This window comes from Bombina bombina, chromosome 1 (genome assembly GCF_027579735.1).
Source record: "Bombina bombina isolate aBomBom1 chromosome 1, aBomBom1.pri, whole genome shotgun sequence".
Lineage (NCBI taxonomy): Eukaryota > Metazoa > Chordata > Amphibia > Anura > Bombinatoridae > Bombina > Bombina bombina.
This window is the reverse complement of record NC_069499.1, coordinates 1,489,067,533-1,489,090,859: the sequence shown is the minus strand read 5'-3', so window position 1 is coordinate 1,489,090,859 and position 23,327 is coordinate 1,489,067,533. Positions and strand designations below refer to the sequence as shown.

At 41.2% G+C, this 23,327-nt stretch overlaps 1 protein-coding gene across 1 annotated transcript in view; it reads left to right on the top strand.

Moving 5' to 3' along the window:
* COIL (coilin) overlaps positions 1-4,589 on the top strand; it is a 109,039-nt gene extending 104,450 nt beyond the window's left edge. Inside the window, 1 exon segment of the mRNA XM_053721309.1 lies at positions 4,042-4,589. Coding sequence (XP_053577284.1) covers positions 4,042-4,143 — 102 coding nt within the window. The 3' untranslated portion in view covers positions 4,144-4,589.
* The last annotated feature ends 18,738 nt before the right edge of the window (positions 4,590-23,327 follow it).

Below are 23,327 nucleotides of genomic sequence, written 5' to 3'. Positions count from 1 at the left end.
TAGGGGAGAGTCTTATGGAGCGAGGCAGGGAATTCCACAAGATGGGGGCCAGTCTGGAGAAGTCCTGTAAACGTGAATGTGAGGAAGTAACAAGAGAGGAGGAGATCCTGAGCTGATCGAAGGGGACGGGAGGGAGAGTATCTAGAAACAAGTTCTGAGATGTAGGGGGGAGCAGTGCAGTTGAGAGCTTTATATGTCAGGGTGAGGGTTTTATGTTTAATATTAGAGGCAAGAGGAAGCCAGTGAAGGGATTGGCAGAGAGGTGCAGCAGATGAAGAGCGACGAGTAAGGAAGATGAGTCTGGCAGAGGCATTCATAATGGATTGTAAAGGAGCTATGCGGCAGCTAGGTAGACCAGAGAGGATGGAATTGCAGTAGTCGAGGCGGGAAAGGATGAGAGAGTGGATTAAAATCTTGGTTGTATCTTGTGTAAGGAAATGTCTAATTCTGAAATGTTTTTAAGGTGGAAGCGGCAGGCTTTAGCCAAGGACTGGATGTGAGGAGTGAAGGAAATAGTATAGTGTGACCCCAAGACATTGGGCGAGCGGGGTAGGGGTAATGATGGAATTATCAACAGTTATAGAAATTTTGGGGGTGGAGACATTGGAAGAAGGGGGAAAAATAAGGAGTTCAGTTTTGGAGAGATTTAGCTTAAGGTAGTGAGAGGACATCCAAGATGAGATGTGAGAAAGACAGTGACACGGGTTAGTAAGGAAGGAGGTAGGTCTGGTGCAGAGAGGTAGATTTGGGTGTCATCGGCATACAAATGGTATTGAAACCCATGGGACTTTATTAAGGAACCTAGTGACGACGTGTAGATTGAGAAGAGAAGGGGACCAAGGACAGAACCTTGAGGTACCCCAACAGAAAGTGGTAACGGGGCAGAGGATGCTCTGGAGAAGGCTACACTAAATGTACGGTTAGTCAGATAGGAAGAGAACCACGAGAGAGCTGTGTCACAGATGCCGAAGGATTGGAGGGTTTGGAGTAGAAGAGGGTGGTCAACAGTGTCAAAGGCTGCAGACAGGTCAAGGAGGATAAGCAGAGGGAAGTGGCCTTTGGATTTTGCTGCAAGTAGGTCATTGGTAACCTTGACAATTGCTGTCTCTGTAGAGTGATGGGAACGAAATCCAGATTGCAGTGGGTCAAGAAGAGAGTTTAGTGTAAGGAAATGGGATAGACGTGCGTAAACTAGCTTTTCGAGGAGCTTTGATGCAAGAGGGAGTAGGGAAATAGGGCGGTAATTGGAAGGGGAGGTTGGATCAAGGGAAGGTTTTTTGAGGATAGGTGTGACCAGTGCATGTTTTAGAGATGAGGGAAATATACCAGTGCTGAGGGAGAGGTTAAAAATGTGTGTGAGTATGGGGGTGAGGGTAGAAGAGAGGGAGGGGAGTAGCTGTGAGGGGATGGGGTCGAGGGTACAGGTAGTGAGGTGGGAGGACAGTATAAGGGCAGAAACTTCATCCTCATTAACAGGGGCAAAAGAGCTGCATTTTTGGATATTTGGGTGATCGTGAGCTTTTGAGGGGGTGGAAGATTGGAAGTATGTTGAGAACTGATTTCACTTCTGATGGAGTCAATTTTGTTGTTGAAGCAGCTGAACTCCGAGATTTCCTCCAATGTCGCTCAGCAGTACGGGAGCATCTGCATAGGTATCGTGTTGGAGTATGCCAGGGCTGAGGATGAGAGTGTGTTTTCTGAGCTAAGGTTGGAGGGGCCAGAGTGTCAATGACCGATGTAAGGGTGGAATTATACTGGCAGATAGATTGGTCAGGGCAGGAAAAGGAGGTGATGGAAGAGAGGAGAGGTTTGAGGGAGCTAGCGAGCTGATGAAGATCTAGTGTCTTAGTGCTTCTGTGAAGTTTGGTGTGAGGGGTAGAGGGAGGGGGAGTTGTAGGTAGGGAAGTGATGTTGCAAGTTAGGAGATGATGGTCAGAGAGAGGAAAAGGGGAGTTTGTTAAATTTGAAAGAGTGCATCGATAGGTGAAAATCTGATCAAGGGAATGACCATCTTTGTGATTGGGAGAGTCAGTCCATTGTGACAGGCCGAAAGAGGAAGTCAGTTGAAGAAGTTGTATTGCAGAGGAGGCATTGGGATTGTCAAGAGGGATGTTCAAGTCGCCAAGAATGAGAGCAGGGGTGTCTGAGGAAAGGAAATAAGGAAGCCAGGCAGCAAAGTGATCTAAAAATTGAGTTGGGAAGCCAGTGGGGCGGTATATGACTGCAACACGTATAGAGAGGGGAGAGAATAACCAAATCATGTGTGCTTCAAATGAAGAAAATGTGAGTGAAGAGAAGGGCTGTATTTGTTGGAAGGTGCAACGAGAGGAAAGTAAAATACCGACACCACCTCCTTGTCTATTGCCAGACCTAGGAGTGTGGCTGAAATGGAGACCCCCATGTGACAGTGCAGCAGTGGATGCTGTGTCTGAAGCAGAGAGCCAGGTTTCTGTAAGAGCCAGAAGGTTAAGAGTGGGAGATAAAGAGATCATGGATAGAAGTGAGCTTGTTGCAAACAGAGCGAGAGTTCCAGAGTGCACAAGTGAAGGGGGAGGGGTTTTTAGATGTAAGAGGAATGCGATTAAGGTTACCAGAGTTTAGTTTATGAAGTCTATAGAAAGGCACACGAGGATGTGAAAGGTTACGAGGCTTTGAGGGACCAGGATTAGGGGAGATGTCGCCAGCAGCTAGTATGAGCAAGAGGGAGAGTGACATGAGATGAGAAGCAGATTTGCAGTAATGAGACTGTTGTTTGGCTGAAGTGCAGGGGGGAGAGAGAGTATTTAGGAATAAGTAGAGTTCATGAGTACAAAAGTAAGGTGAGTATAAGAGAGATGGGCTAATGAACAGTGCAGGTGGAGAGGGAGAAAGGAGTGAGTAATGTAGTTTGTTATAGAGACAAGAGGTAGCAAAAAGGAATATGAAGATATTGAGCATTATTATGAAAGTTGTTTGCCATGTTTTTCTGGGTCTGACTTTTTTTCTAGGTAGTGTGCACTTATTTAATATTGATGTTTTTTTTTGTTTTTGTTTTTTGCCTTTGTGAGGTAAGGTGTCAATATATAGTCTCTCTCACTCACTTTCTCTTTCTCTCTCCATCTTTCCCTCTCTCTCCTCAATCTTGATGTACTCTAAACGGTAGCTCAGGTTAATTACAGATTCTAATATCAACCCCACAGAAATTGGTGTAAACAAACATGGGAATATTATTCAAGAAGAACAAGCCAGAATGTTTGCATTCTGGTAGTTCATTTGAATAGAAGCAGTGAGAAATAAATCTGTGTGTCACGTGAACAGTTGTTGAGATTTGATAAGTGACACTTGAGAGAACACATGGGGACAGTCTACTCCAGAATTGATATTAGTTTAAAAATATAGATAATCCCTTTATTACCCATTCCCCAGTTTTGCATAACCAACACGGTTATATTAATATACTTTTTACCTCTGTGAGAATAACATGTGAATGTAAGTTTCATTAGTGTCTATAAAACAATGGGAGCTGCCATGTTGTAACTAAGGTCACCTTCTCTGCTGTGGCCAATTGGGGACATTTATAAATAGGTCACTAGAGTGTGCAGCCAATGGCTGTGCGGAATATGTGTTCTGCACTTTTTAACAGGAACTGAAGAGCTCACAATTTCAGAATGAAATTACAGGAAAAGGGGAGAAAATAAATTTAAAAAAAAAGTATATTTCAGGGATTTTTTTTTTATATAAAATTTACCATTTTATATTACCATCTCAAAGTGGTTAATGTCCCTTTTAATTATCAATCTTGGTATTATAGTATGTTATTATGTGTGTTCTGTTATTGTTGGATTTGTTATATGGATAGTTCCCATACCTATCTCCACATCCTCTGTGGTTTTATAAAAAGTGATCGGCACCACCATGTTGTAACCTAGGTTTATCCCTGAAGCAATTTTCTGCTAAGGAAAATTAGGGAAAGCTATAAAACAGAGTATGCAAACGACTTTCATTTATTACCATGTTTGATTTTAGTTATAATTCATAACTAACAAACTTATTTGCTTTTAGATAACACAGAGGTGGGACTCTCTTATTGAACCAAGATTAATTTTGGACAGCGTACCACAAGAAGCTTTATCAACACCTCAGACTGTGAACGCAGGATTGTGATTATCATCATTCGCCAGCAAATAAAATACGTCTGTTTTTACATTTTATTAATGAGTAGATCACCGTCTATAACATTTTTTTTTATTAAAATCGTTTTAATGGCACACATTTATTAAAACTGCTGATACTGAGTTGGAACCTAAATGTAACTGTTAGTACGTTGGTGCCAGAATTGTGATTCTGTGTGTTAGAATTTAAATGCTGAATTGACCACGGAGAAGATAGATTTGCTCTTTAGAGGCTGCCTGTTATATATTTACATTTGATATTTCCAATGCTTGGTAGAAGAAAAACTCAGTGCAGCTCTTAGGGTGTTTTGCTTAATATTATTTAAAAAAAAATTATCCTGATTTACTCTGGAAATGTGAACTGTTGAAATATGTACAAAATTGTTTGTTTTTATATGTTAAAATGTTTTTTACTAATAAAACAGACTTCGCTAATGATTTGTAAGTTTAAAGTGTTTTTACTTTGAAGATGCTTGCGAAAATTATATAAAAACAGAGGGAAAGTATTTAAATCCATTTTCCCTTTACACACAATTATGTTTAAATGTTTTTATTGAAATTTTTCATTACAAATGTAAGAAAACAACAAATAAAACAAAAAGGAAGAAAGATTCAGATTCTCCAAACTCTCTCAAGCTCTCTCTATCTATATCCCAACTAGTGGGCATTGCTTAGTCGGGTCCCAAGATCCTCATGCATCCCAGTCTGTTTGTTCCAGTGTAGTCATAGTCCAGTACTCTATTGAGAGCGATGACTCATATTGGTTTCCGATATCTATGAACTATGACGTACGAGATCGGAGAGTGAATGATTAAAGTTTATCATTGGTATTACATTCAAACAACAGAAAAAGGAAAATTTTAACAAACAAAAACAGAGATCCAAAACACACTGTGTGTGTGTGTGTGTGTGTGTATGTATGTGTGTGTGTATATATATATTTTACCAAGTAAAAGGTGTTGTAAACACTTTAGCCATTTACAAAATATTGTTTTGTATGTCCCTATCAGATATCAATCGAGTTCTACATTCGTGTTCCATTATGTGGCAGAATTTTTATTCATGATCCAATAGAACCATATCTTTTCGAATGAGTCACTATTATTCAGGATCCATGATGCTGACTCATACATACTGAATGTACTATTGATTTTGTTTATAATCTCTATCCACGAGGGAACTCTCTCTCCTTCCAATGGTGAGCTATACATTTTCTGGTAACCGTACATAGTATCCAAATAAGTGTTTAAAGGGGTTGTTAAATTTCTTGATGTGTATATGTAGTAGCGCCTGTGGCATATCGAGGTGTATCTCCTCCTCCAGGACCGTGCTAAGTAAGCCTGAGAGGGAGTACCATAGTTGTTTGACCCCCTCACAGTCCCACCACATGTGTCTAAATGTGCCTACATCCCCTATAGCATAGACTTTAGCTGGATCGTGACATGTGAGAAGTAACAACTGGGGTCAAATACTAGCGGTATGCTGTTTTAATAGAGTTTTCTCTTGTTAAGTGTGTTCAGTCCACGGGTCATCCATTACTTATGGGATATATTCTCCTTCCCAACAGGAAGTTGCAAGAGGATCACCCAAGCAGAGCTGCTATATAGCTCCTCCCCTCACATGTCATACCCAGTCATTCTCTTGCAACTCTCAACAAAGAAGGAGGTCGCGAGAGGAGTTGGAGTTTTCACTTAATTATTCTTCAATCAAAAGTTTGTTATTTTAAAATGACACCGGAGTGTGCCGTTTTTTGTATCTCAGGCAGTATTTGGAGAAGAATCTGCCTGCGTTTTTCTATGATCTTAGCAGACCTAACTAAGATCCGCTGGCTGTTCTCGACATTCTGAGGAGTAGGGTAACTTCAGAAAGAGGGGAATAGCATGCGGGGTCCCCCGCAAATGAGGTATGTGCAGTACATTATTTTCTGGGAATGGAATTGACTAAGAAAATACTGCTGTTACCCATATGATGTAAGTACAGCCTTAAATGCAGTAGTAGCGACTGGTATCAGGCTGATAAATGTATGCGCAGTTGAGTTATTTTCTAGGGACTAGAATTTGACTGAGAAAATACTGTTAATACTGAAATAATGTTTAAGCCTTATATGCAGTGGAAGCGACTGGTAGCAGGCTTAGTGATAACTTTGCATGACATTCAAAATGTTGTTTTTAAAACGTTTACTGGCATGTTATTCGTTTTGTGAGGTACTTTGGTGATAAATCTTTTTGGGCATGATTTTTTTCCACATGGCTAACGTATTTTCTGCATAGAAACCGTTATATCAGGTCTCCCACTGTTGTAATATGAGTGGAAGGGACCTTGTTTTAGCGCCTTGTTGCGCAGTTAAAATTCTAGCACAGTCTTCCTGTTTCTTCCTCCTTGATCCAGGACGTCTCTAGAGAGCTCAGGGGTCTTCAAAATTAGTTTTTGAGGGAGGTAATCAGTCACAGCAGATCTGCGACTGTGTGTTTGACTGTGATAAAAGCGTTAAATCTTAATTTGATATCCGTTTTTGGGGTATTGAGGGGTTAATCATCCTTTTGCTAATGGGTGCAATCCTCTGCTAATTAATATTTTTCTCGTTAAGAATTGTTGACTATAACTGAATTAGTTTTCCTTGTTATTCAACTGTATTTTTTTTATATTGCTTGTAAACTTATTGAAAGTGATTTCCAAGCTTGCTAGCTTCATTGCTAGTCTGTTTTAAACATGTCTGATACAGAGGAATCTGCTTGTTCATTATGTTCAAAAGCCGATGTGGAGCCCAATAGAAATATGTGTACCAATTGTATTGATATTACTTTGAATAAAAGTCAATCTGTACCGATAAAGAAATTATCACCAGACAACGAGGGGGAAGTTATGCCGTCTAACTCTCCTCACGTGTCAGTACCTGCGTCTCCCGCTCGGGAGGTGCGTAAGATTGAGGCGCCAAGTACATCAAGGCCCTTACAAATCACTTTACATGATATGGCTAATGTTATGAAAGAAGTATTATACAATATGCCCGAATTAAGAGGCAAGCGCGATAGCTCTGGGTTAAGGACAGAGCGCGCTGATGACACGAGAGCCATGTCTGATACTGCGTCACAATTTGCAGAACACGAGGACGATGAGCTTCATTCTGTCGGTGACGGTTCTGATCCGGGGAGACCGGATTCAGAAATTTCAAATTTTAAATTTAAGCTTGAGAACCTCCGCGTGTTACTAGGGGAGGTGTTAGCGGCTCTGAATGATTGCGACACGGTGGCAATCCCAGAGAAATTATGTAGGTTGGATAGATACTATGCGGTACTGGTGTGTACTGACGTTTTTCCTATACCAAAAAGGCTTACAGAAATTATTAGTAAGGAGTGGGATAGACCCGGTGTGCCCTTTTCCCCTCCTCCGATATTTAGAAAATTGTTCCCTATAGACGCCACCACACGAGACTTATGGCAGACAGTCCCTAAGGTGGAGGGAGCAGTTTCTACTTTAGCCAAGCGTACCACTATCCCGGTGGAGGATAGCTGTGCTTTCTCAGATCCAATGGATAACAAATTAGAGGGTTACCTTAAGAAAATGTTTGTTCAACAAGGTTTTATATTGCAGCCTCTTGCATGCATTGCGCCTGTCACGGCTGCAGCGGCATTCTGGTTTGAGTCTCTGGAAGAGGCGATTCGCACAGCACCATTGGATGAGACTTTGAGCAAAGTTAGAACACTTGAACTGGCTAATGCGTTTGTTTCGGATGCCGTAGTGCATTTAACCAAACTTACGGCTAAAAATTCCGGATTCGCCATACAGGCGCGCAGGGCACTATGGCTTAAATCCTGGTCAGCAGATGTAACTTCTAAGTCTAAACTACTTAACATTCCTTTCAAAGGGCAGACCTTATTCGGGCCCGGCTTGAAGGAAATTATTGCTGACATTACGGGAGGTAAAGGCCACACCCTTCCTCAGGACAGGGCCAAATCAAAGGCCAAACAGTCTAATTTTCGTGCCTTTCGTAACTTCAAGGCAGGAGCAGCATCAACTTCCTCCGCTCCAAAACAGGAAGGAACTACTGCTCGTTACAGACAGGGTTGGAAAGGCATCCAGTCATGGAACAAGGGCAAGCAGGCCAGAAAGCCTACTTCCGCCCCTAAGACAGCATGAAGACAGGGCCCCCTCTCCGGAGACGGATCTAGTGGGGGGCAGACTTTCTCTCTTCGCCCAGGCCTGGGCAAGAGATGTACAGGATCCCTGGACGTTGGAGATTATATCTCAGGGATACCTTCTGGATTTCAAAACTTCTCCTCCACAAGGGAGGTTTCATCTGTCAAGGTTATCAACAAACCTAGTAAAGAAAGAGGCATTTCTACAATGTGTACAAGACCTCTTAGTGATGGGAGTGATCCACCCAGTTCCACGGAACGAGGACAAGGGTTTTACTCAAATCTATTTGTGGTTCCCAAAAAAGAGGGAACCTTCAGACCAATCTTAGACTTAAAAATCTTAAACAAATTCCTAAGGGTTCCATCGTTCAAGATGGAAACCATTCGGACCATCCTGCCCATGATCCAAGAGGGTCAATATATGACCACAGTGGACTTAAAGGATGCCTACCTTCACATACCGATTCACAAAGATAATTATCGGTACCTACGATTTGCCTTTCTAGACAGGCATTACCAGTTTGTAGCTCTTACCTTCGGGTTAGCTACGGCCCCGAGAATTTTTACAAAGGTTCGGGGCTCACTTCTGGCGGTACTAAGACCACGAGGCATAGCTGTGGCTCCGTAACTAGACGACATTCTGATTCAAGCGTCAAGTTTTCAAAATGCAAAGTCTCATACAGAGATAGTTCTAGCATTTCTGAGGTTGCATGGGTGGAAAGTGAACGTGGAAAAGAGTTCTCTGTTACCGCTCACAAGGGTTCCTTTTCTAGGGACTCTTATAGATTCTGTAGAGATGAAGATTTACCTGACGGAGTCCAAGTTATCAAAGATTCTCAATGCTTGCCGTGCCCTTCACTCCATTCCAAGCTCATCAGTAGCTCAGTGTATGGAAGTAATCGGCTTGATGGTCGCGGCAATGGACATAGTGCCATTTGCGCGCCTGCATCTCAGACCGCTGCAACTATGCATGCTAAGTCAGTGGAATGGGGATTACTCAGATCTGTCCCCTTTGCTAAATCTGGACCAGGAGACCAGAGATTCTCTTCTCTGGTGGTTGTCACGGGTTCATCTGTCCGAAGGAATGACCTTTCGCAGACCAGATTGGACGATTGTAACAACAGATGCCAGCCTTCTAGGCTGGGGAGCAGTCTGGAACTCCCTGAAGGCTCAGAGATCGTGGACTCAGGAGGAGAAACTCCTACCAATCAACATTCTAGAATTAAGAGCAATATTCAATGCTCTTCTAGCTTGGCCTCAGTTAGCAACACTGAGGTTTATCAGGTTTCAGTCGGACAACATCACGACTGTGGCTTACATCAATCATCAAGGGGGAACCAGGAGTTCCCTAGCGATGTTGGAAGTCTCGAAGATAATTCGCTGGGCAGAGTCACACTCTTGCCACCTGTGAGCGATCTACATCCCAGGTGTGGAGAACTGGGAAGCGGATTTTCTAAGTCGCCAGACTTTTCATCCGGGGGATTGGGAACTACACCCGGAGGTATTTGCTCAACTGATTCGTCGTTGGGGCAAACCGGATCTGGATCTTATGGCATCTCGCCAGAACGCCAAGCTTCCTCGTTACGGATCCAGGTCCAGGGACCCAGGAGCGGTGCTGGTAGATGCACTTGCAGCCCCTTGGGTTTTCAACATAGCTTATGTGTTTCCACCTTTTCCGTTGCTACCTCGACTGCTTGCCAGGATCAAACAGGAGAGAGCATCAGTGATTCTGATAGCGCCTGCGTGGCCACGCAGGACCTGGTATGCAGACCTAGTGGACATGTCGTCCTGTCCACCATGGTCTCTACCTCTGAGGCAGGACCTTCTAATTCTGGGTCCTTTCAACCATCCAAACCTAATTTCTCTGAGGCTGACTGCTTGGAGATTGAACGCTTGATTCTATCAAAGCGTGGGTTTTCGGATTCGGTTATTGATACATTGATACAGGCTTGGAAACCTGTTACCAGAAAAATTTACCATAAGATATGGCGTAAATATTTATATTGGTGTGAATCCAAGAGTTACTCATGGAGTAAGGTTAGGATTCCTAGGATATTGGCTTTTCTACAAGAGGGTTTAGAAAAGGGCTTATCCGCTAGTTCACTAAAGGGACAGATTTCTGCTCTGTCTATTCTTTTACACAAGCGTCTGGCAGGGAATCCAGACGTCCAGGCTTTTTGTCAGGCTTTGGCTAGGATTAAGCCTGTGTTTAGGGCTGTTGCTCCTCCGTGGAGCTTAAACTTGGTTCTTAAAGTTCTTCAGGGTGTTCCGTTTGAACCCCTTCATTCCATTGATATTAAGCTTTTATCTTGGAAAGTTCTGTTTTTGATGGCTATTTCCTCGGCTCGAAGAGTCTCGGAGTTATCTGCCTTACATTGTGATTCTCCTTATCTGATCTTTCATTCAGACAAGGTAGTCCTGCGTACTAAACCTGGGTTTTTGCCTAAGGTTGTTTCTAACAGGAATATCAATCAAGAGATTGTTGTTCCATCATTGTGTCCTAATTCTTCTTCAAAGAAGGAACGTCTCTTGCATAATCTAGACGTGGTCCGTGCCCTGAAGTTCTACTTACAGGCAACTAAAGATTTTCGACAAACTTCTTCCCTGTTTGTCGTTTACTCTGGACAGAGGAGAGGTCAAAAGGCTTCGGCTACCTCTCTTTTTGGCTTCGTAGCATAATACGTTTAGCCTATGAGACTGCTGGACAGCAGCCTCCTGAAAGAATTACAGCTCATTCCACTAGAGCTGTGGCTTCCACTTGGGCCTTTAAAAATGAGGCCTCTGTTGAACAGATTTGCAAGGCTGCAACTTGGTCTTCACTTCATACTTTTTCCAAATTTTACAAATTTGACACTTTTGCTTCTTCGGAGGCTGTTTTTGGGAGAAAGGTTCTACAGGCAGTGGTTCCTTCTGTTTAATGTTCCTGCCTTGTCCCTCCCTTCATCCGTGTACTTTAGCTTTGGTATTGGTATCCCATAAGTAATGGATGACCCGTGGACTGAACACACTTAACAAGAGAAAACATAATTTATGCTTACCTGATAAATTTATTTCTCTTGTAGTGTGTTCAGTCCACGGCCCGCCCTGTCTTTTTGAGGCAGGTTCTAAATTCTAAATTATAACTCCAGTCACCACTGCACCCTATAGTTTCTCCTTTCTCGTCTTGTTTCAGTCGAATGACTGGGTATGACATGTGAGGGGAGGAGCTATATAGCAGCTCTGCTTGGGTGATCCTCTTGCAACTTCCTGTTGGGAAGGAGAATATATCCCATAAGTAATGGATGACCCGTGGACTGAACACACTACAAGAGAAATAAATTTATCAGGTAAGCATAAATTATGTTTTCTCGAAGGTCTGCGCTAAGCAGTCCTTTATTACTTGAACCTAGTATCTCCTCCCAAGTGCATCTCTGAAAGGTGGTATCAATGTCTTCTTCCCATTTAAGCATCAGTGAGGTTTTGGCATTGTTACAATTTGTTTGTATAGCTATAGATAGGATAGATATTGTATGTTTTGGTCTAGATGCTGAGATGTTCATTCTTTCTAAGGCTGTACAGGGTTGAGTTTTAACTCCAACCAAATACTTTAGTATGGATGAGGACAATTAGAGGTACTAGTACCACTGTAGACCGACCTGCTTCAGCTTTTCCTTCATCTGCGTGAAAGTTTATAAGCTTTGCATTAATTAGCACATCCGCTACCCTGTAAAGCCCCTTGTTAGCTCATTTATCTACAATAAAATAGAGGTCTCTTGGCATTAGTTTTCTAATGGGGATCATCAATGACTTATGTTGTAACATCCATTTCTTAGCCTGTTTAGTGGATTCATATGTGGGGGACCTAATTGTAGGTGCAGTACCCGATGTATCCCTCCATAGTATATCATCCGCATTTGTTAGAGACCCTCAATCTCTGCCTCCAATTTGGGCCAAATAGCATCCCCTTGTCCCATCCACATCGTCTGAGAAATTCTTGCTGCTTTATAATAATCTAGTAAATATGCCTACCCCCCCATGATTTTATGGCGAGTTAGTTATTGATGGGATTCTCACTTTTTTACTATCTCTAATATATGCTACTAGTTCTTTTTGTAGTGCAGCCAGCTCTGAAGTCGGGATCTTTAGGTGTAGGGTTCGGAATAGATATAGTTGAGGGAAAATGTTCATTTTAACTGCTGATAGGCGTCCATACCAAGAGAATGTGTGTTTCTTCCATTTCTGGAGATCCTGTCTAATAGATTTAAATAATGGTATATAGTTATATTTATACAATTGGTGGAATTGAGATGTCAGGTGTATCCCTAAGTATTTAAGATAATGTGTTGCCCACCTAAACTCAAAATTAAGCTCTATAGTTTTTTTAGTATGAGTGGGTAGCGCTATTAATAAAGCTTCACACAAGATTAATTTTATATCCCGAAATCTGTGAGAACTTGTCAAGAAGGCTATACAGGCTCGGCAGAGATATCAATGGTTTGGTAACTGTAAGTAGGATATCGTCCGCGAACAGAGTAAGATATTTTGGCTCCTGTGATATCTGGTGAAAATCTAATTCTAGCCGCTAAGGGCTCTATACAAATCGCGTATATTAGAGGCGAGAGAGGGCATCCCTGTCTTGTACCATTTAGTATTGGGAACTATTTAGATCTGTATCCCGCTGATACTACTGTAGGAGTAGAATAGATAGTCTGAATTGCACTAATAAAAGGGCCATCAAAGCTCATGTGATGTAAAACTGTCATCCTATATTTCCAATCTATCCTGTCGAACACCTCAGCAACCAATGACAGGAGCAGAGAAGGCACCCCCTCCCTATCTAGGTGGTCTATAATACTCAGCATCCTTCTTATATTATCTGGGGCTTCCCTATTCACTATGAATCCCACCTTATCTGGGTGGACAAGGGTTGGTAAGATTTTTTTAAGGCGGTTAGCCAAAACTTTAGTGAACATTTTAAGATCCTGTCCTGATTTATAAGGGATAAAGGGCGGTAGCTAGCGCAAAATTTTAGATTTCTTTCATGTAATTAGCAAGAGTCCATGAGCTAGTGACGTATGGGATATACATTCCTACCAGGAGGGGCAAAGTTTCCCAAACCTCAAAATGCCTATAAATACACCCCTCACCACACCCACAATTCAGTTTTACAAACTTTGCCTCCTATGGAGGTGGTGAAGTAAGTTTGTGCTAGATTCTACGTTGATATGCGCTCCGCAGCAAGTTGGAGCCCGGTTTTCCTCTCAGCGTGCAGTGAATGTCAGAGGGATGTGAGGAGATTATTGCCTATTTGAATGCAGTGATCTCCTTCTACGGGGTCTATTTCATAGGTTCTCTGTTATCGGTCGTAGAGATTCATCTCTTACCTCCCTTTTCAGATCGACGATATACTCTTATTTATATACCATTACCTCTGCTGATTTTCGTTTCAGTACTGGTTTGGCTTTCTACAAGCATGTAGATGAGTGTCCTGGGGTAAGTAAATCTTATTTTCTGTGACACTCTAAGCTATGGTTGGGCACTTTATTTATAAAGTTCTAAATATATGTATTCAAACATTTATTTGCCTTGACTCAGAATGTTCAACATTCCTTATTTTCAGACAGTCAGTTTCATATTTGGGATAATGCATTTAAATCAATCATTTTTTCTTACCTTAAAAATTTGACTTTTTTTTTTTCCCTGTGGGCTGTTAGGCTCGCGGGGGCTGAAAATGCTTCATTTTATTGCGTCATTCTTGGCGCGGACTTTTTTGGCGCAAAAAATCTTTTCTGTTTCCGGCGTCATACGTGTCGCCGGAAGTTGCGTCATTTTTTGACGTCCTTTTGCGCCAAAAATGTCGGCGTTCCGGATGTGGCGTCATTTTTGGCGCCAAAAAGCATTTAGGCGCCAAATAATGTGGGCATATTATTTGGCGCCAAAAAATATGGGCGTCGCTTTTGTCTCCACATTATTTCAGTCTCATTTTTTCTTTGCTTCTGGTTACTAGAAGCTTGTTTATTGGCATTTTTTCCCATTCCTGAAACTGTCATTTAAGGAATTTGATCAATTTTGCTTTATATGTTGTTTTTTCTCTTACATATTGCAAGATGTCTCACGTTGCATCTGAGTCAGAAGATACTTCAGGAAAATCGCTGTCTAGTGCTGGAACTACCAAAGCTAAGTGTATCTGCTGTAAACTTTTGGTAGCTATTCCTCCGGCTGTTGTTTGTATTAATTGTCATGACAAACTTGTTAAAGCAGATAATATTTCCTTTAGTAATGTACCATTGCCTGTTGCAGTTCCTTCAACATCTAAGGTGCAGAATGTTCCTGATAACATAAGAGATTTTGTTTCTGAATCCATCAAGAAGGCTATGTCTGTTATTTCTCCTTTTAGTAAACATAAAAAATCTTTTAAAACTTCTCTCTCTACAGATGAATTTTTAAATGAACATCATCATTCTGATTCTGATGACTCTTCTGGTTCAGAGGATTCTGTCTCAGAGATTGATGCTGATAAATCTTCATATTTATTTAAAATGGAATTTATTCGTTCTTTACTTAAAGAAGTACTAATTGCTTTAGAAATAGAGGATTCTGGTCCTCTTGATACTAATTCTAAACGTTTAGATAAGGTATTTAAATCTCCTGTGGTTATTCCAGAAGTTTTTCCTGTTCCTAATGCTATTTCTGAAGTAATTTCCAGAGAATGGGATAAATTGGGTAATTCATTTACTCCTTCTAAACGTTTTAAGCAATTATATCCTGTGCTGTCTGACAGATTAGAATTTTGGGACAAAATCCCTAAAGTCGATGGGGCTATTTCTACCCTTGCTAAACGTACTACTATTCCTACGTCAGATGGTACTTCGTTTAAAGATCCTTTAGATAGGAAAATTGAATCCTTTCTAAGAAAAGCTTATCTGTGTTCAGGTAATCTTCTTAGACCTGCTATATCTTTGGCTGATGTTGCTGCAGCTTCAACTTTTTGGTTGGAGACTTTAGCGCAACAAGTAACAGATCATGATTCTCATAATATTATTATTCTTCTTCAGCATGCTAATAATTTTATCTGTGATGCCATTTTTGATATTATCAGAGTTGATGTCAGGTTTATGTCTCTAGCTATTTTAGCTAGAAGAGCTTTATGGCTTAAAACTTGGAATGCTGATATGGCTTCTAAATCAACTCTACTTTCCATTTCTTTCCAGGGTAACAAATTATTTGGTTCTCAGATGGATTCTATTATCTCAACTGTTACTGGTGGGAAAGGAACTTTTTTACCACAGGATAAAAAATCTAAGGGTAAAAACAGGGCTAATAATCGTTTTCGTTCCTTTCGTTTCAACAAAGAACAAAGCCTGATCCTTCATCCTCAGGAGCAGTTTCAGTTTGGAAACCATCTCCAGTCTGGAATAAATCCAAGCCTTCTAGAAAGGCAAAGCCTGCTTCTAAGTCCACATGAAGGTGCGGCCCTCATTCCAGCTCAGCTGGTAGGGGGCAGGTTACGTTTTTTCAAGGAAATTTGGATCAATTCTGTTCACAATCTTTGGATTCAGAACATTGTTTCAGAAGGGTACAGAATTGGTTTCAAGATGAGACCTCCTGCAAAGAGATTTTTTCTTTCCCGTGTCCCAGTAAGTCCAGTGAAAGCTCAAGCATTTCTGAATTGTGTTTCAGATCTAGAGTTGGCTGGAGTAATTATGCCAGTTCCAGTTCTGGAACAGGGGATGGGGTTTTATTCAAATCTCTTCATTATACCAAAGAAGGAGAATTCCTTCAGACCAGTTCTGGATCTAAAAATATTGAATCGTTATGTAAGGATACCAACGTTCAAAATGGTAACTGTAAGGACTATCTTGCCTTTTGTTCAGCAAGGGCATTTTATGTCCACAATAGATTTACAGGATGCATATCTGCATATTCCGATTCATCCAGATCATTATCAGTTCCTGAGATTCTCTTTTCTGGACAAGCATTACCAGTTTGTGGCTCTGCCGTTTGGCCTAGCTACAGCTCCAAGAATTTTTACAAAGGTTCTCGGTGCCCTTCTGTCTGTAATCAGAGAACAGGGTATTGTGGTATTTCCTTATTTGGACGATATCTTGGTACTTGCTCAGTCTTTACATTTAGCAGAATCTCATACGAATCGACTTGTGTTGTTTCTTCAAGATCATGGTTGGAGGATCAATTCACCAAAAAGTTCTTTGATTCCTCAGACAAGGGTAACCTTTCTGGGTTTCCAGATAGATTCAGTGTCCATGACTCTGTCTTTAACAGACAAGAGACATCTAAAATTGATTTCAGCTTGTCGAAACCTTCAGTCACAATCATTCCCTTCGGTAGCCTTATGCATGGAAATTCTAGGTCTTATGACTGCTGCATCGGACGCGATCCCCTTTGCTCGTTTTCACATTCGACCTCTTCAGCTCTGTATGCTGAATCAATGGTGCAAGGATTACACAAAGATATCTCAATTAATATCTTTAAAACCGATTGTACGACACTCTCTAACGTGGTGGACAGATCACCATCGTTTAATTCAGGGGGCTTCTTTTGTGCTTCCGACCTGGACTGTAATTTCAACAGATGCAAGTCTCACAGGTTGGGGAGCTGTGTGGGGATCTCTGACGGCACAAGGAGTTTGGGAATCTCAGGAGGTGAGATTACCGATCAATATTTTGGAACTCCGTGCAATTTTCAGAGCTCTTCAGTCTTGGCCTCTTCTGAAGAGAGAATCGTTCATTTGTTTTCAGACAGACAATGTCACTACGGTGGCATACATCAATCATCAAGGAGGGACTCACAGTCCTCTGGCTATGAAAGAAGTATCTCGAATTCTGGTTTGGGCGGAATCCAGCTCCTGTCTAATCTCTGCGGTTCATATCCCAGGTATAGACAATTGGGAAGCGGATTATCTCAGTCGCCAAACGTTGCATCCGGGCGAATGGTCTCTTCACCCAGAGGTATTTCTTCAGATTGTTCAAATGTGGGAGCTTCCAGAAATAGATCTGATGGCGTCTCATCTAAACAAGAAACTTCCCAGGTATCTGTCCAGATCCCGGGATCCTCAGGCGGAAGCAGTGGATGCATTATCACTTCCTTGGAAGTATCATCCTGCTTATATCTTTCCGCCTCTAGTTCTTCTTCCAAGAGTAATCTCCAAGATTCTGAAGGAATGCTCGTTTGTTCTGCTGGTAGCTCCGGCATGGCCTCACAGGTTTTGGTATGCGGATCTTGTCCGGATGGCCTCTTGCCATCCGTGGACTCTTCCGCTACGACCAGACCTTCTGTCGCAAGGTCCTTTTTTCCATCAGGATCTCAAATCCTTAAATTTAAAGGTATGGAGATTGAACGCTTGATTCTTGGTCAAAGAGGTTTCTCTGACTCTGTGATTAATACTATGTTACAGGCTCGTAAATCTGTATCCAGAGAGATATATTATAGAGTCTGGAAGACTTATATTTCTTGGTGTCTTTCTCATCATTTTTCTTGGCATTCTTTTAGAATTCCGAGAATTTTACAGTTTCTTCAGGATGGTTTAGATAAAGGTTTATCCGCAAGTTCATTGAAAGGACAAATCTCTGCTCTTTCTGTTCTTTTTCACAGAAAGATTGCTAATCTTCCTGATATTCATTGTTTTGTACAAGCTTTGGTTCGTATAAAACCTGTCATTAAGTCAATTTCTCCTCCTTGGAGTTTGAATTTGGTTCTGGGGGCTCTTCAAGCTCCTCCGTTTGAACCTATGCATTCATTGGACATTAAATTACTTTCTTGGAAAGTTTTGTTCCTTTTGGCAATCTCTTCTGCCAGAAGAGTTTCTGAATTATCTGCTCTTTCTTGTGAGTCTCCTTTTCTGATTTTTCATCAGGATAAGGCAGTGTTGCGAACTTCTTTTGAATTTTTACCTAAAGTTGTGAATTCTAACAACATTAGTAGAGAAATTGTGGTTCCTTCATTATGTCCTAATCCTAAGAATTCTAAGGAGAAATCATTGCATTCTTTGGATGTTGTTAGAGCTTTGAAATATTATGTTGAAGCTACTAAGTCTTTCCGAAAGACTTCTAGTTTATTTGTTATCTTTTCTGGTTCTAGAAAAGGCCAGAAAGCTTCTGCCATTTCTTTGGCATCTTGGTTGAAATCTTTAATTCATCTTGCCTATGTTGAGTCGGGTAAAACTCCGCCTCAAAGGATTACAGCTCATTCTACTAGGTCAGTTTCTACTTCCTGGGCGTTTAGGAATGAAGCTTCGATTGATCAGATTTGCAAAGCAGCAACTTGGTCCTCTTTGCATACTTTTACTAAATTCTACCATTTTGATGTATTTTCTTCTTCTGAAGCAGTTTTTGGTAGAAAAGTACTTCAGGCAGCGGTTTCAGTTTGAATCTTCTGCTTATGTTTTTCATTAAACTTTATTTTGGGTGTGGATTATTTTCAGCAGGAATTGGCTGTCTTTATTTTATCCCTCCCTCTCTAGTGACTCTTGCGTGGAAAGATCCACATCTTGGGTAATCATTATCCCATACGTCACTAGCTCATGGACTCTTGCTAATTACATGAAAGAAAACATAATTTATGTAAGAACTTACTTGATAAATTCATTTCTTTCATATTAGCAAGAGTCCATGAGGCCCGCCCTTTTTTTGGGGTGGTTATGATTTTTGTATAAAGCACAATTATTCCAATTCCTTATTTTATATGCTTTCGCACTTTATCACCCCACTTCTTGGCTATTCGTTAAACTGAATTGTGGGTGTGGTGAGGGGTGTATTTATAGGCATTTTGAGGTTTGGGAAACTTTGCCCCTCCTGGTAGGAATGTATATCCCATACGTCACTAGCTCATGGACTCTTGCTAATATGAAAGAAATGAATTTATCAGGTAAGTTCTTACATAAATTATGTTTTTTCCCTGCTTTAGGTATTACTACTATCTTGGCTCCCAGTAATTTTGTTGGTATCTCATGGCCTTCCAGAATATGATTACAAAACTTTGTGAGGTGGTGTATTAAAGTCGTTTTAAACAGTTTATAATAATCCCCAGGGAATCCACCTGGTCCTGCTGCTTTCCCTATTTTTAACTACTTAATAACCTGCATCACTTCCATAAGAGAGAGAGGAGCATTTAAGATTTTTTTGTCTCCTTCTGATATAGTTGGGAGATGGGCGTCTGATAGGAATCTATAGGTAGCTGTTTTTGTGTCTGGAGAGTATGTAGTTTTATGCCAAACATACAATTTTCCATAATACCCTGCAAACTCATCTACTATCCCCTGAGGGTACAAGGTTACTGTGCCGTCTGCCCGTTGAAGGGAAGGAATAGCCAAGGCCCTGTTTCTCTCCTGCAGTTTGTGCGCCAAGTATCTATCCGGTTTATTGGCAAAAATAAAATATTGGACTTTCAATTTTTGTATTATTCTAGTTGGTAAATTAGCATTGTTCATTTTTTTTGTAAAGTCTGGAGGGTGCTATTGTGCATGATCTTGTGAGTTTTCTCTAGGTTAACTATCTCATGGTGGAGGTTAGCTATCTGCTGTTTAAGCTGTCTGGTATGTGCTTTACACACAATTAAAGGGACATGAAACCCAAAATTTTACACTTATGATTTAGACTGAGCACAGAATTTTTTTAAAAAAGTTTCCAATTTATTTTATTAGATTTGCCTTGTTCTTGTGATACTTTTTGTTAAAGAGCATTACTAAGTAGGTAGCGTGCACATGGCTGGAGCACTACATGGCAGCAAATACTCCTGCCATCTAGTGCTCTTACAAAATATAATTGTTAAATGTATTCTTCCATAACTGCTGCCATATACTGACCCAGATGCATGCTCCTGAGCCTGCTTATCTGCTTTTGAACAAAGCATAGCAATAGAACAAAGTAAATTTGACAATAGAAGTAAACTGGAAATTTTGAGAAACATTTCAACATTTGGGTTTCATGTTCTTTTAAAGGGACAGCCCACTTAAAAATTGTTATTGTTAAAAAGATAGATCATCCCTTTATTACCCATTCCCCATGTTTGCATAACCACCAGTTTTATTAATAAAAACATTTTCTCTTGTTAAGTGTGTTCAGTCCACGGGTCATCCATTACTTATGGGATATATTCTCCTTCCCAACAGGAAGTTGCAAGAGGATCACCCAAGCAGAGCTGCTATATAGCTCCTCCCCTCACATGTCATATCCAGTCATTCTCTTGCAACTCTCAACAAAGAAGGAGGTCGTGAGAGGAGTTAGGAGTTTTTTACTTAATTATTCTTCAATCAAAAGTTTGTTATTTTAAATGGCACCGGAGTGTGCTGTTTTTTCTCTCAGGCAGTATTTAGAAGAAGAATCTGCCTGCGTTTTCTATGATCTTAGCAGACGTAACTAAGATCCAAGTGGCTGTTCTCGTACATTCTGAGGAGTGGGGTAACTTCAGAAAAGGGAATAGCATGCGGGGTCACCTGCAAATGAGGTATGTGCAGTAAAATATTTTCTAAGGAATGGAATTGACTAAGAAAACACTGCTGATACCCATATGATGTAAGTACAGCCTTAAATGCAGTAGTAGCGACTGGTATCAGGCTGATAAATGTATGCGCAGTAGAGTTATTTTCTAGGGAATGGAATTTGACCGAGAAAATAATGTTAATACTGAAATAATGTATGAGCCTTAACTGCAGTAGAAGCGACTGGTAGCAGGCTTAGTGATAACTTTACATAACACTTGAAATGTTTGTTTTTAAAACGTTTACTGGCATGTTAATCGTTTAGTGAGGTACTTCTATAATCTTTTGGGGCATGATTTTTTTCCACATGGCTAACGTATATTTCTGCATAGAGAGTGGGAGGGGCCCTTTTTTAGCGCCTTGTTGCGCAGTTAAAATTCAATCACAGTCTTCCTGCTTCTTCCTCCTTGATCCAGGACGTCTCCAGAGAGCTCAGGGGTCTTCAAAATTTATTTTTGAGGGAGGTAATCAGTCACAGCAGACCTGTGACAGTGTGTTTGACTGTGATAAAAACGTTAACTGTTGAATTGATTATCCGTTTTGGGTATTAAGGGGTTAAATCATCCTTTTGCTAGTGGGTGCAATCCTCTGCTAATTTCATACATTTACTGTTAAAATGTGGTTGCTATAACTGAATTAGTTCATTGTTATTTCAACTGTGACAGTTTTTTTGTGTTTTTAAAAAGCGCAGCAGCGTTTTTTATATTGCTTGTAAATTTATTGAAAGTATTTTCCAAGCTTGCTAGCTTCATTGCTAGTCTGTTTAAACATGTCTGATACAGATGAATCTGCTTGTTCATTATGTTTAAAAGCCAATGTGGAGCCCAATAGAAATATGTGTACCAATTGTATTGATGTTACTTTAAATAAAAGTCAGTCTTTACCGGTAAAGAAATTATCACAGACAACGAGGGGGAAGTTATGCCCGCTAACTCTCCTCACGTGTCAGTACCTTCGCCTCCCGCTCAGGAGGTGCGTGATATTGTGGCGCCAAGTACATCAAGGCCCTTACAAATCACTTTGCAAGATATGGCTAATGTTATGACAGAAGTATTATCTAACTTGCCTGAGTTAAGAGGCAAGCGCGATAGCTCTGGGTTAAGGACAGAGCGCGCTGATGACACGAGAGCCATGTCCGATACTGCGTCACAATTTGCAGAACATGAGGACGGAGAGCTTCATTCTGTGGGTGACGGATCTGATCCAGGGAGACCGGATTCAGAAATTTCAAATTTTAAATTTAAGCTTGAGAACCTCCGTGTATTGCTAGGGGAGGTGTTAGCAGCTCTGAATGATTGTGACACGGTTTTCCCCTCCTCCGATATTTAGAAAATTGTTCCCTATAGACGCTACCACACGAGACTTATGGCAGACGGTCCCTAAGGTGGAGGGAGCAGTTTCTACTTTAGCTAAGCGTACCACTATCCCGGTGGAGGATAGTTGTGCTTTCTCAGATCCAATGGCTAAAAAATTAGGTTACCTTAAGAAAATGTTTTAAGGTTTTATATTACAGCCCCTTGCATGCATTGCGCCCGTCACTGCTGCGGCGGCATTCTGGTTTGAGTCTCTGGAAGAGGCTATTCGCACAGCACCATTGGATGAGATTATGAACAAGCTTAAAGCCCTTAAGCTAGCTAATGCGTTTGTTTCGGATGCCGTTGTGCATTTAACCAAACTAACGGCTAAGAACTCCGGATTCGCCATCCAGGCGCGCAGAGCGCTATGGCTTAAATCCTGGTCAGCAGACGTGACTTCTAAATCTAAATTGCTTAATATTCCTTTCAAAGGGCAAACCTTATTCGGGCCCGGCTTGAAAGAAATTATTGCTCACATTACTGGAGGTAAGGGTCACACCCTTCCTCAGGACAGGGCCAAATCAAAGGCCAAACTGTCTAATTTTCGTGCCTTTCATAATTTCAAGGCAGGAGCAGCATCAACTTCCTCCGCTCCAAAACAGGAAGGAACTGCTGCTCGTTACAGACAGGGCTGGAAAGGCAACCAGTCCTGGAACAAGGGCAAGCAGGCCAGAAAGCCTACTTCTGCCCCTAAGACAGCATGAAGAAAGGTCCCCCTGTCCGGAAACGGATCTAGTGGGGGGCAGACTTTCTCTCTTCGCCCAGGCTTGGGCAAGAGATGTCCAGGATCCCTGGACGCTGGAGATCATATCTCAGGGATACCTTCTGGACTTCAAAGCTTCTCCTCCACAAGGGAGATTTCACCTGTCAAGGTTATCAACAAACCTAATAAAGAAAGAGGCATTTCTACAATGTGTACAAGACCTCTTAGTAATGGGAGTGATCCACCCAGTTCCGCGGACGGAACAAGGGCAAGGATTTTACTCAAATCTGTTTGTGGTTCCAAAAAAAGAGGGAACCTTCAGACCAATCTTAGACCTAAAGATCTTAAACAAGTTCCTAAGGGTTCCATCGTTCAAAATGGAAACTATTCGAACCATCCTACCCATGATCCAAGAGGGTCAGTATATGACCACAGTGGGCTTAAAGGATGCCTACCTTCACATACCGATTCACAAAGATCATTATCGGTACCTAAGATTTGCCTTTCTAG